The sequence below is a fragment of the Scyliorhinus torazame genome, chromosome 19, assembly GCF_047496885.1.
Source record: "Scyliorhinus torazame isolate Kashiwa2021f chromosome 19, sScyTor2.1, whole genome shotgun sequence".
NCBI classification, from domain to species: domain Eukaryota; kingdom Metazoa; phylum Chordata; class Chondrichthyes; order Carcharhiniformes; family Scyliorhinidae; genus Scyliorhinus; species Scyliorhinus torazame.
In genome coordinates, this window is record NC_092725.1 from 132,443,312 (window position 1) to 132,457,796 (window position 14,485).

The 14,485-nt window shown below is 41.1% G+C and overlaps 1 protein-coding gene across 2 annotated transcripts in view; it reads left to right on the plus strand.

Moving 5' to 3' along the window:
- asz1 (ankyrin repeat, SAM and basic leucine zipper domain containing 1) overlaps window positions 1-14,485 on the plus strand; it is a 134,512-nt gene that overhangs the window by 102,508 nt on the left and 17,519 nt on the right. For both annotated transcript variants that reach the window (XM_072485247.1, XM_072485248.1), the window contains exon 10: window positions 647-759. In XM_072485247.1, the coding sequence (XP_072341348.1) occupies window positions 647-759 (113 nt within the window). The remainder of the gene's footprint in view (window positions 1-646; window positions 760-14,485) is intronic.

Here is a 14,485-nt window from a genome sequence, read left to right on the forward strand (position 1 = left end):
GAATTGAACTGTGCTGCTGGCCTTCCTTGGTCTGCTTTAAAAGCCAGCTTTTGGACACTTAAGGGCAATTTAGCATGGCCAATCCACCTACCCTGTACGTCTTTGGACTGTGGGAGGAAACCGGAGCACCCGGAGAAAACCCGCGCAGACACGGGGAGTACGTGCAGACTCCACACAGACAGTGACCCAAGCCGGGAATCGAACCTGGGACCCTGGAGCTGTGAATTGTGTCATCTAATGAACTGCCGCATTCACAAAAACTTCAAGTCGCATGAGGGTTACAATGAACTGCTAATATTTTCCTGTTACAACAGATTCCTTCAATGAAATCGAAACCTCTGCTAACTACTGTGATGCCCCACTAGGTTGTTTCTTCATCACCATTGAGAAATTATGAGTTATAACTTCAAATTGGCACAAGTATGCATTTGTGGGTCTTATTTTGAATACAGCTAATTATAAAATTATTTACATTTGAATGGCTATGCACACGATCGAAGTGTTCGCTGTTGCCGAGGGATTCTGATGAAACATGAAAATACGTTTAATAGTCAATGGTAAATTTGCAGAAAGTTATGAGAGCATGCTGTTTTCTAAATTTATTCTGGTCTGAGCATCAATTATAGACATTTTAATTTTTATGCAGATTAAAATTACAGATCCGAATGATCAAAGGAAAATTCTGGAAGCAGTTTGTGAGATGCAGCCAGAAGACATCCAGGTTGCCCTGTTACCTTCACTGGACAATTTTGATTGCAGGTAATAATTTTTTTTTTTAAATAACTACTTTAACATAAAAGATAGAGCAGATACTTTTCTCACAGAACATTGACTGTTTTAAAAACAAGTGCCATACTACGTCCCCCAGGGGAGGTAGTGGCTTAGTGGTTTTGCCGCTGGACTGGTAATCCAGCGACACAGAGTCATACTCTGAATATGGCAGGGAGAGTCTGAATTAAGTCATGCCCTAGGGACCTGGGGTCGAATCCCACCACAGTAGCTGATGAAATTTTAATTCAATTTTTTTTTAAAATTTGGAATTGAAATGAAATGAAATGAAAATCGCTTATTGTCACAAGTAGGCTTCAAATTAAGTTACTGTGAAAATCCCCTAGTCGCCACATTCCGGCGCCTGCTCGGGGAGGCTGGTACGGGAATTGAACCGCGCTGCTGGCCTGCCTTGGTCGGCTTTCAAAGCCAGCGATTTAGCCCTGTGCTAAACAGCCCCGTGAATTGAAAGTCTAAAGGTGACCATGAAAACCATTGTCGATTGTTGTAAAACCCCCCCATCTTGTTCACTAAGGAAGGAAATCTGTCGTCCTTAACTGGTCTGGCCGACATGTGACTCCAGAGTCACAGCAATGTGGTTCACTCTTAAATGCTCTTGGGGATAGACAATAAATGCTGCCCCAGCCAGCGACGTCCAACATCCCAGGAACGAATTTTTAAAAAGTTGTTATATTTTGTAGTTGTCCTGCACATTGTTATTCATTTTAACATCAATCTCTGTTATCACTGTTGCTTTAAAAGGGTAATTCCACAATCATGAGCGAGTGTTACGTTGGTGGAGCTACCGTCTTTTAGAAAGCACATTGAAATGTCTGCTTATTCACAGGCACTTAAAAGATCCCATTGCATACTATTGCAAAAATTGGATTTTTCTCATGAAATGCTGAGATTAACTTCTGTTTTTGTAGAAGGGTTGATTGCCATGGTTTTCTAAATAACAGTGCACTACAAAATTCAAAAGTAATTCTATGGCTGTGAAATGCTTTAGAGGCACTCCAAAGAAGTGCACCATAAAAGTTTCTTTATTCTTTCATGAGAAATGGATGTTGCTGGGAAGATCAACATTTGTTGCCCATCCTTGATTGCCCCGGAACTGAGGGCAGTCAACAGTCAATTGCATTGCTGTGGGCCTGGAGTAACATATAGGCCAGACCAGGTAAGGATGGCGGATTTCCTTCCCAAAAGGACATTAGTGAACAACCAATGAGAGTTGTCATGGTGACCATCACTGAGACTAACTTTATTCGTTAATGGGAGATTTGTGTCCCAAATGTGGGATATCCTAAAATGTGAAAAAATTAATTAAATGTGTTTTTTCTCTCCCTCAATGTCCCGGTCTTGCTCACACCACCCCTCCAAAATGATACCTACTTCTGCCCTCCCCAGATCCAGCCAGGTCCTTGATCTTGTCTTGAAGAATCATGGGCGCGATTCTCCGATACCGCGCCGTTTGGGAGAATCGCCTGGGACGCCATTTTTTTCACCTGACGCCCTCCCGCGATGCACCCAAGTGGCAAGATCGGCACTATCTAGTTCTGCGCGACACAGTCCGGTGAATCGCCCGAGACACCCAAAATGGCGATTCTCCGCCACCCCCGCTATTCTCAGGCCCGGATGGGCCGAGCGACCTGCCCAAAACGACGGCTTCCCGCCGGCGCCATCCACACCTGGTCGCTGCCGGCGGGAACAGCGTGGGAACGCTGGGGGGGGGGGGCAGCGAGGGGGGTTCTTTCACCGGGGTAGGACTCAAAAGGGGCCTGGCCCGCGATCGGTGCCCACCGATCGGCGGGCCGGCCTCTCTGAAGGAGGACCTCCTTTCCTCCGCGCCCTGCAAGATCCATCCGACATCTTCTTGTGGGGCGGCCTCGGGGAGAACGGCAACCACGCATGCGCGGGTGACGCCAGTTAGGCGGCGGATGACGCGGCGCCGCTTTTATGCGGCGCCAATGCCCGGCGCGCGCTGACGACGCTGCTTTAGCGACACCCCCCCCCCCGAGTTTCTTGCGGCCCCGATCCTAGCCCATTTTCGGGCCCTGAATCGGTCGCGATCAGGGCCGTTTCACGCCGTCGTGAACCTCGACGGCGTGGGCACTTAGCCGCGGGAGCGGAGAATCGCGCCCCATGTTTCCCTTTTGACTGAGTGCAGCTAATAATGTGATTGCACTGAAATCACTCGAAATCTTAAAAACCAAAATGCCACGATTTTTCTCCTTCAAATAACAATTGTGAAGGCTTACAAAGGGAAATTAGCATTGCATTATTTTAAAATGACTCCCACTAGTTATAAAGTATAAAGATTTTAAATATTTTTAGTTACTTATTGCTAATGACTGATAAGTCTCAAAGTCAAGAAAAGATTTTGAAAAATTACTTATTGGGACAAAGCTAAGCAACCTGCAGGGGAACAAGCATGTTCTAACTCAGCAATGGAAATTTGCTTCAAAGGAACTTGAAGCAAACCTAAAACCATTCTCATTTGCAAGTTTTTCCTCTTAATCGTTTCAAAGTTAAATAATTTGGTCTCCCAAAGGTATTGGCATTTGTAGACATTAAAGACTAAAGCTTCCATTTAGATATAAGATTGTTATTGTCACCATGAGAATTATTTTGCAATAAAAAAATCTCTGTCTCCATTCATGCCATGTCCTCAGAATTCATGAAACTGCTGAGGGTCATTCATCAGTAACAGATTATTGTCAGCATGTGGATGTAGTTTCCAGAATGTTCACATTATTGATGCTCCTCAAGCAAATATTGCAATTAATTATGTGCCAGGGAAGACCTTGCCGTAAGCAGACAGGCATTGAAACCTTAATTCCTCTGCCTCTCTGCAAATATGCCTAGGTTCACAGAACGTCCCTGAGATTGTCAGAAAGTTTGGATTTAGGTTATGGATGACAGAGGGAATGAGATCAACTGTTATCCTGTCTCCCAAAATGCGCTGTGCTTGAATTAATCCAACGTGAGCACCTTAACTACCTCCCCTTTGCCCAAATGTTTTTTGAAATCGTTCAAAACAGTTTAGCTAAAATAATGTTTCTAATAATTTGTAATCTAAGTGGTTGGCACAAAGACCCGAGTTGTTCCGTTTTCACATCTAGAGTGTGCTTGTGATGTTTGTTTTCCTGAAGTACCCCAAAAGGAGGTATTTCTTGTTCAATTTTTTTAAGTTATCGAACATTTATCATCTATATTCTGCATTGAAGTTACAAAGAAAATGTTAACAAAATATATTCTATCCCTTGATAAACAAAGTATTTTTTTTAATGTATGAGCCCACTGACCTTTTTAATGTTAAGCTAGGTGTCAGAATAAAGCAGTCCAAACAATTTCAGCTGGTATTGGTGTTGAGTTTATGGGAAAAAATTGTTAGACAACCAGAGTTCAGGAATCTAACCTTGCAATCTGTTTCTGGGATGTGTTTACGTACTTTTTTTTAGCAAGATCTGGCTTTCCATCTATCATGGGGCTTTCCATGGTATACCTAAGGTAACCTTACAGTGTTTTAACAAAACATTATGAAAATGTGCATTTGTTGTTGGTGGGGCTTTGGGGGGGCAGGTTGAGGGGGGAGTGGAGTGGAGTGGGAGTGTTTCAGAAGTCATGAAACTCCAAATGTGTACGGTAACTCATTTTCATATTGTCAGATCAGAAATTGGTCTAAACAGATACCCAGATGTCACCAACCATCACAAAATTAAAGCAGCAAAATTTAGAAAGCATTATAATCTACAAGTTTGTCATTACTTAGAACTAATTTTAGAAAGGTGCCCCAATGGTGAAAATGTTTCTGTAAAAAAGTAGTAGATTTCTCTTGCTTTTTGTGTTTTAATTTGGATGTAAAATAAACAATAGTGTCCTTTATAGTGATAGTTGGAAACAAGAATGCAAGTCCTTTTTCCAAATAATAGTGAAACCTTAGCCTATAAGTAACACATCAATTATGAGTCGCATGACGTCTGGGAATAAACTGGATCCCAGTGTATTTCCAAAATTAAATAACAAGCTCATTTTGGGAATACATAATGGAGTGTGCTATTCTCTGAAATATGAAAGAAAATCTAACATCACACCTATTTTCTGGAGTCTATGATGGCAAGTTGATAAGAATATTGGACAGCCGTAGATGAGGCATTTTTGTTGCTGTATGCGTTCAATTACAAAATCCTGGAAAGGAACGGTTCGCAGATTTAGTACTTGTGGCATCTTTACAAGCAATCAATTGAACCATCATTTATTGAAACCTATATGACTGAGCTATGAATAAAACCTGGTCCACTAATGTTAGAACGTTTCTACAAATGAAATCTGCAAATCTAAAATCGTCAACAATAAATGTTTTATTTATTTATGCAAACTGACTAATTGTAGGTGGTAACTCATTTTGAAGTGATAATTTTTTCCCCTCCCAATATCACTATGTGCTACAACTTGAATTATGCATTGGTGACTGTTGCCTGACTTTTAATTCTAAATTATTTAAAAATCCAATAAGAAGTGGAATGTTTAAAACTTAATTTTAACTGATCAGAAAACTGTATGGCAGGAATTCCTAAATTGCCCAACACAGTTTCTCCGCTTTTCTTTCTGGTACTGCTCAGTGATGCATCAGGAAATTACATCGTAAATCGCAACACCATAGGTGGTCCATGTAAATTATTACGCATCATGTTAGACTGGGTTATGGTTTCATTGTTTTTTTTAAAAAAACATTTACAGTACCCAATTATTTTTTTTCCAAATAAGGGGCAATTTAGCATGGCCAATCCACCTAACCTGCACATCTTTGGGTTGTGGAGGTGAAACCCACGTAGACATGAGGAGAATGTACAAACTCCACACGGACAGTGACCCAGGGCCGGGATTCGAACCCGAACCACTACGCCACGTGCCGCCCTGGTTTCATTGGTTTTGGTAGTTCTCTGAGTTCATTCTCTCGGTATCATTCCATTTGTCCCTGCTGTCCTCTCTGTCTATCTGTCAGATTTCCATGCAACAATAGATTAACATATTTGAGGTCAAGTAATTGCAGAAACATTTAAGCAGAGAATATCGTAACCAGTAATAACTTTGATGATTGCTTGACAGTTAACCTAGGATCTGTAAATGATACAGTAACTGAGTTACAGAGAAAGTATCGTCTCTTTCTCCCAGACAAAGCAATATAAGAACAAGTTATTCCAATCAGACTTCAAAGCCTTATCAACCATTTCTGGTTTCAAGCTAACCGAAAACATTTAGATGGCCCCCAACTCTGAGATGTTACTGTACCTTCCCATTCCTCCTCTTCAAATTCACCTGCTGAAAATGTTGTCTAACTGCTAACTACTGTCAATATCTTAGTTAACCAAGCATTTGACACAAAATATATTGATGGCTTGGCAAGGAGGGTACCTTTTCTCGATCTGAAGTAACCCAAGATGTTCTGGTACCTCCTGATGATTTTTCCCAGATTCGCTGTATCAGACGTGTGGAAGTCTTAAGGCACTAGGCAATATAGCTTTAGAAGCTTAAAATTTCTATTCAAGAGTCCTGTATGGGTGATTGTGGATAGTCATTCATTCAATAAACATAATTTGAAATGTAATCAGTCTAGAATCAGCTTTGACTTTAAATACATGGCTGCTACTAAAACCTATTAGCCAGAAAGTTTTACAACAAAAGTTAGAGTGGTAAAGAAGAATCAAGGCACATTGAATGCAGATGCAGGCAAAGAAATGCTCCTAAAGGCTTTATAGCGATCATAAATGGTGTAACTATTAACACCTCTCATACCCAGTTAGTAGCTGCCGAGTAGATTTGTCGCATCTGTTTTGTAAGGAACTAATGTCCATTCTTGGGATAGTCATGGAATTCTGTCAAGTGACTCGGCTTATTACACCTCTTGTGAACCATTTTGGGACATTTTTTAATGTTAGTGGTACTATATAAATACGGTTTGTTGCTTTGTAATTGTGAGGCCTCAGCGAGACCTAATCTGCAGTAAAAAGTGCTGAGCATTATATTTCTCCTCACTAGCCAAAGTTAGCTTTGTTCAGTTGACCCATATACAGACCAGGGTGTTTAATTTCTTCCAAGCAAGACTAATGATTTGTTTCATTAATACTAGTTGTGATACACGGTCATCATCATCAAAAGATGAATCTCTCCCTTTTTGCACATCTCCCACCGTAAGAACCTTATCTATTTTACACTCAACTGCCTCTTCCCCAGTGGAGGGAAGAGCTGTAATGCCACCTTCAACAACGTTTATGTTGTGCAATTTAACATAGTAAAATGCCGCAAGCTGCTTCACAGGAGGGTAATGGGATAAAAATTGGTACTGAGCCATAGGAGGCATTAGGAGAAATTAACAAAATCTTGTTTGTGGAGTTAGGTTTTAAGGCGGAGAATGAGGTGGAAAGGTTTGGAGAGGGATTTCCATAGCTTAGTGCCGTCAGCTGAAGGCACAGCTGCCTATGGTGAAGTGACGAATGCCGGGGAAAAGTGCTCCTTACTCCTCTGTAGATAGCGCCATGAGATTAATAACAGCCAAATGAATAAGACCCTCACTGTTTCATCAGCACAGCACATCAAACAGCGCAGCACCCTCCGTCTATACTCACAGTAAGAGTCAGTTAAAATTCCACGAGTGGGACTGGACCACGTGGCCTTCTGAAATCTAAGTGAGATTGAGCTGAACTGGCACGCTGCTCGGATAACAAGGTGGGTGGGGAAGGAATAAATCAGGATTAACGGAAGAGGAATCTCTACGCAAGTGATTACTAAAGTATGCAATATTTTACTATGATTATTTGAGACAAAGACACTGGAAAAGTACCCGAGGATACATAAAAAGATCAGGAAAATTGGATTGGCGCAAATACACTGTGCCAAAAGGTCATTTCCTGACTGGAAATGGCTATGATTCTGTAAATCTGGGGTTAGATTTGCGTTTAAATTACTGGCACTAATTGTAATCGCCACTAGGTGGGCACATTTACTTGTAGACAGGGTGATGCACTCACTGTGCACAAAATTCACTGTGACAAGAATTTGAGCAATAGATAAATTTGAAAGCAGGGGACAGTGTAAAAGCAAGTAGATTGTTTATCAGATAGAATAAAAATTAGGTCTCCCAAATTTTTACAATTTTTCTTTTTCAACCCATGTGCGATAAATATGGCTAAAAGTTCATGAGAATCTGTCGCTGCGTATGAGCGTGCAAGCTCTCAAATATGAGTGTCAGTTATTTCCTCTAAACTATGACTGCTAATTTTATAACTCGTCCACTAGCCCGAGTTGAACAGGAAAATTTGGTATACAAAAAGCAAATGTGAAATAATCTGGCTCAAATAATATTCCACCTGTTGCAATATCCAATCCCCGCAGTCAACTATGGTAATTTAAATAAACAACTGTTTATTTACTTCTTGTTCATCCCACAAGGCAAAGATGGCATGTTCACCATCTGTGGTGTTTGATAGTGTTCCGGTGGGTAGGTAGGTGCCAATCTGCGCCTGGTAGGTTCTACTGCAAATAGGACAGGTAACGCAGACGATTGGGGTTTGCTTGATTTGCTGCATTTCCTCTGAATTCCTTGGAATTTCCCCTAGTTTTATTTTCCCTCTGCCTCTGATATTCACTTGCTTTGAAGGCAGCCGCATTGTTTTCTATTTGGCTGCACCAGTTGCACCGAAGTTTGATAATAAAGCTCCTGAGTGAAGCCTTCAGAGTGCCTTTAGAGCGCCTCCTTTGACCACCATGCGAGTCGCAACTCAATTATGACCATCTCAATATGGTGTGGATGCTTAGCATGCCAGCTGGGGTGAGCACCGCGGTGTGTGATATTTTGCCATCTGATCTTCAGAAGATTTCAAAGTCAGCTCAAGTGAAAGAGTTGAGCTTCTTGGCATGGTGTGGTACACAGTCCAAGTCTCGCATGCGTAGAGCAGAGTAGACAGAATTATTACCCTATGGACATTCACTTAATGACACCTTAAAAGTATGTCTGAAAATTATCTCTTGAATCTTCAAATGCAGAAGTTATCTGGTTTCCATGTTTGAACTAGGTCATATGGGAGATCAATTTGTTACAGAATAAGGTGCTGGAATTGTTGCCTATACTTTCATTATTTCACCTAATGAAAATCAGAATCAGCTTATCTGATAGGCAAACAACGTGATCTTGGTTAGACTAAAGAGTACTGAAACTCATTGCAGTTAAACTATTTAGGATTGATGGATTGCCATTTGCTTTCACAAACACTTTTCCCAAGGACCATTAGGATGATTAGTCTCCAAAACAGTTCCCCAAACAGCAAATATTATATATCTGATTGACATTAAGCCCAACACTGCAAAGTCCTTACTGTGGAAGTTGTTTAATGATTTGGTTAAAATGTATACTGTTAGACTAGTGATGAATTAGAAAGATATAATTTGCTTTGTCAGTGACAAATTATATTTTCCTTGCATTGCTTGAAGTTCTGCCATCTATTCACTGTTCCAGATTCCAAATCGCAGCACCATTTTTCTCATAAAAGCAGGAGAAACCAGGATTTTAACTTGCAAAAATCTTTTTACAATGTTCTATTTCAAAATATTTACACTTTCATCCATTTCCAAAATGTAAAAAGAATGCAATGTTGGTAGGTATTTGGCTTCAGGCCAGCTGTTCAGGTTTATTATTATAGAGATACTAATATCTTACGGACAGAAGTATAAAAATAAAACAAAGGAGTAAATTTGTGACGCTCAACGTATTGAAAGACTTCTCCATCATAATGATTTGCAAATGGCATAATAAATTGATCTTCCACAGCTGATCACCTCAATCCCTTGTTAAATTTTATACAGGTAATGGTCGCGACTGTGCTTAAAATAATAGATGTTGTGATAACTGTTACAGTTCCATCAGAACCAACTATGTAATGTAATAACAGGGAACAGATGGATCAGTGAAGAGAGTCATAAACTTCCAAGATATGCTCAATTTTTCAAGAACTAGCTAAAAATTGTTTGTGTTTTTTTGGTAATGGCCCATCTTTATTTTGAAAGGGAGCTCTCAGCAGAACCATTTGTGAGCATAATCTAATGACTTATAAGAAGTGTTACGTTAAAGAAAAAGTAACGTTGATTGACTTTCCATCCTCAAAAATATAGCCAAATCAGGAGTTTACCATCTTTAAAGTGGCTGATTGTCAGGTTGTCATGTTCAATTTGATTTCTTTTTTAAAGTGGGTGGTTCAACAATCAGTCTCCGGATCACAACCTCTTGATGGAGTACGCAGTCAGTTTCAGATCAACAATCTGATGTGAAACCGATTGCATTTATTGGCAACAGACTGCATTCCCAAGATCCTGAATACGAACCAAAATGAATGATTTTGAAATATAGAATTCACAATTTGATTCAGTGAAGATAAATTAAGTAGTTTTTATTTAGAACTGAGTGTTATGTGCTCAGTACATATCACCACTTCTTTACAGTAATGAAGGATTAGTACCTAACTTCACTATTAGTATAATTACATTTGCAGTTTAGAATTCAGCAAAGAAAGACCAAGGGACTGATTAAGAAGAAGAAAATAGAGTCTGAGAGTAAGCTTGCAGGGAACATAAAGACTGACTGTAAAAGGTTCCATAGGTTTAGTGAGAGGGAAGAACTGAAGGAAATCAGTATTAGTCGGGAAATGGTGCGGAAATTGATGGGATTGAAGGCCAATAAATCCCAGGGCCTGATAATTTACATCCCAGAGCACCTAAGGAAGTCGGCCTAGAAATTGTTGATGCATTGGTGGTCATCTTCCAAGATTCGATAAACTCTGGAACAGTTCCCACAGATTGTAGGGTAGCTAATATAAAGCCACTATTTACAAAGGGAGGTAGAGAGAAAACGGGAAATTACAGACCAATCAGCCTGTTGTCGGTAGTGGGGGAATTGCTCGAGTCCATGATAAAAGATTTAATAGCAGGGCACTTGGAAAACAGTGACAGGATCGGCCAGAATCAGCATAAGGAAAATCATGCTTGACAAATGTACTGCAAATCTCTGGGGATGTAACTAGTAGAGTTAATGAGGGGAAGCCAGTGGATGTGCTTAATTTTGACTTTCAGAAGGCTTTCAACAGTCCCACATAAGAGATTAGCGTGTAAAATTAAAGCGATTGGGGGTAGTGTATTGAGATGGAAACTGGTTGGCAGAGAGGAAACAAAATGACAGGCAGTGACTAAAGGGCCATGGGATAAGATTGAGATAAATAGCTGATTCCTGGGAGGATGAGACTGACGTATGAGGAGAGATTATATTCATTGCCGTTTAGAAGAATGAAGAGATCTCAGAAACCTACAAGTTCTAACAGGACTAGACAGGTTAGGTGGAGGAACGATTTTGCCGATGATGGGGGGAGTCCAGAATGGGGTAAACCATTTAAAACTGAGATGAGATATTTCTTCATCCAGAGCCATTGAAATTCTCTACCACAGAAATAATTTGAGGCAAAAACATTGTACGTTTTCACGAAGGAGTTAAATGTAGCTCTTAGGATTTAAGGGCTCAAAGGATATGGGGGGAAAGGGAGAACAGGTTACTGAGTTGGATGATCATAATGAATGGTGGAGCAGGCTCGAAGGGCTGCTGTATCACTGTATACCTACTGCCCAAATAACAGAATAAGAAATAAGAACAAGAGTAGGCCATAAACCCATGCTTGAGCATGCTATGACATTCAAGAAGATCATGGTTGAACGTCGACCACAACTAACTTTATCGCCTGATGCCCACATTCTTTAATTCCCTTCGAGTTTAAAAAGCTATTTATTTCAATCTTCCGCTCAACAATCAAGCATCCATGGCCCTTTAGGTAGAGAATTCCAAAGATTCACAATCCTCTGAATGAAGAAATTTCTCCTCACCTTAACCTGAAATGGTTGACACCTTAACCTGGGACTCTTGAGTTAAAGATTCTGCTGCTGAGGGAAACAGCCTCCTATCTCTCCTGTCTGCCTTCTCAGAATAGCATAGAATCAAGGAATCATTGCAGCATGCAAGGGGGGGTATTAAGCTCATCGAGGTCACGGATATAGGCTGAGAGGTGGGAGATTCTGAACTGAGATGAGGAGGAACAGCTTCTCACAGAGGGTGGTGAATTTGTGGAATTCGCTGTCCCATGGTGCGGTGGAATCAGAGTCATTAAATGGTTTCAAGAACATAGAACATAGAAAATACAGCACAGAACAGGCCCTTCGGCCCACGATGTTGTGCCGAACTTTTGTCCTAGATTAAGAACAAATTAATCTACACCCCATCATTCTACCGTGATCCATGTACCTATCCAATAGCCGCTTGAAGGACTCTAATGTTTCCGACTCAACTACTTCCACAGGCAGTGCATTCCATGCCCCCACTACTCTCTGAGTAAATAACCTACCTCTGACATCCCCCCTTTATCTTCCACCATGATATATTTCTGATTTTTTTAAAACAAGGTAAACGGATATGGGGAAAAGATGGGGAGATGGATTTGAGACCAGGAAGAGATCAGCCATGATTTGATGAATGGCGGAGCAGGCTCAAAGGGCTGAATTGCCTACTTCTGCTCCCAATGCCTATGTTCTTATGAGCCCGTGTTAGCTCTCTGCAAGAACAGTTTTGACTGGTTCCTATTCCTGCCTTTTCCTGACCCTTGATTCTTTTTTCCTTCAGGTGCTTATCAAATTCACTTACCCCACAATTGAATCGGCCTCCACAACCTTTGGAGGCCGTGTGATCCAGATCGCAATCATTCACTGCATTAAAAAATTCCTCATGTTGCCTTTGACGCTTTTGCCAACCATTTTAAATGTTATATGTTTGAGATTACCTCTCATCTTCCTGAACTCTGAAGAATTCGACACAATCTCTCCTCGCAGGACACTCTTTCAACCCAAGATCCAATCCAGTGAGCCTTTATTGCAACATCTCTTTAGTCTTGGGTATCCTTCCTTAGGTGCGGGTACCATAAGTACATCTACTGCAGGTGTTGTCTCACCGGAGCCTCTGTAAAATTGCAAAAGAATTGTGAGAACAATTCTGTTCTCTTGCATTCCAACCCTCTGGCAATAAACACCAATGTTTACCTTCCCAATTGTTTGGTGTACCTACATGTTTGTGTTTTGTGTACGAAGAAACCCAAATCCCTCTGAACTCCAACATGTTCTAGTTTCTCACCATTTAAAATTTATTTTATATTCCTACAAAAGTGAATAATCTCATATTTCCCCACATTTTACACCATCTGCCACCTTCTTGCTCAGTCACTTAATCTGCCTAATTTCTCTTTGCAGCTTTTGTGCCCTCATAATTAACTTTCCCATTAAACACTGTATTGTCAACAGATTTGGATACATCACATTTACTCCCTTTATCTAAATCATTGATGTAGATTGTAAATGACTGAGTCCACCACTGATCCTTGCAGTACCCTACAAGTAACAACCTGCCTCACTGAAAGTGACCTGTTTATTTCTGTCATTTAATCATCCATGCAAATGCATCACTCCCAACTCTATGAGCACTTACCTTGTGTAAGCACATTTTGTGACATGTTGTGACAGACGTGTTGAACCTCTGCTTATTCTAAGAAACATCAATGGTGACAGTTCAACATTGCAATGTTACTTAAATGCAAATGGGTGGTTCCCTAATATACTTCCAACATCTCCAGGAACTCAACTAAGTGGAATATTGTCCAGTCGCATGTCAACTTCAACCGATTTATATAGTAAACAGAGAGCAATGAGACTTCACTAGCCCACAGTAGTAGTCTCCACTGAAGAAACTGATACTGATTGTGTGATGGCCCATGTGCTTTTGGGAAAAAGACAGTAACTATCAGCGGAATTCTCCTGTGCCCCGCTGGCAGGTTCAATGGTGGGGAAGGGGAATGTGGGGTACAAGGCCCAGAAATTGGTTTTCCACCAGAGTGAATTCCCGGTGAGATCCATGGTGGATTGGTAAACCTGCTGGAGGCCGGCATGAAACATTTGCATTGTGCTAATGAGATTCAAATGAAGGCCCAAACACCACCTCCCGCAAATTCTCTGTGATACTGGCGGGAAAACACACAGGTGCAGAATAATATGTTTGGAACAATGGGGTGTGCAGGTGTCGAGACTCGCCTGGGGCTACCTCCAGAGTTCAGAATGGAGACCACCAGCAACTCTGGACATGTAACACCACAGCAGTGAGTGGGGGAGGTGGGGGGGGGGGGGACATCTACAGGTGGATCTTTCAAATTTGCAATCCAGGGGAGGTTCATCTTCCAGCCTCAGGTTGTCCCTGACTATCCACCTTCATTTCTAGAAGGGTCATCTTCTTTCTTCAATAATGGATCAATGATGTTGGGTGTATTTTCAAGATGGTGCCAAGATACAAAGCTAGACTTTATGCTATCAGGCCTGCCTCACCAAGGAATACAGCGCAAAACCCCTGGCTGCATAATTAAGGAGGTCAAGGCTTGGAGATTTGGCATATTTTGGCGCTGACCTTCGAGAAACACTGCACATTCCCGCCCTAACACGGATGGGAGAATTGCAACCTATGATGGTCCCTTTAAGAACTAGGATTATTGAAAAGGTTTCTGGTAAACAGCTTGGTTCCAGTGAATGATCAAGTGACCAAGCTGCCTGGGAGATGAACAATAAAAACGTAAGGGTCAAACAGAAGTCAATTGCA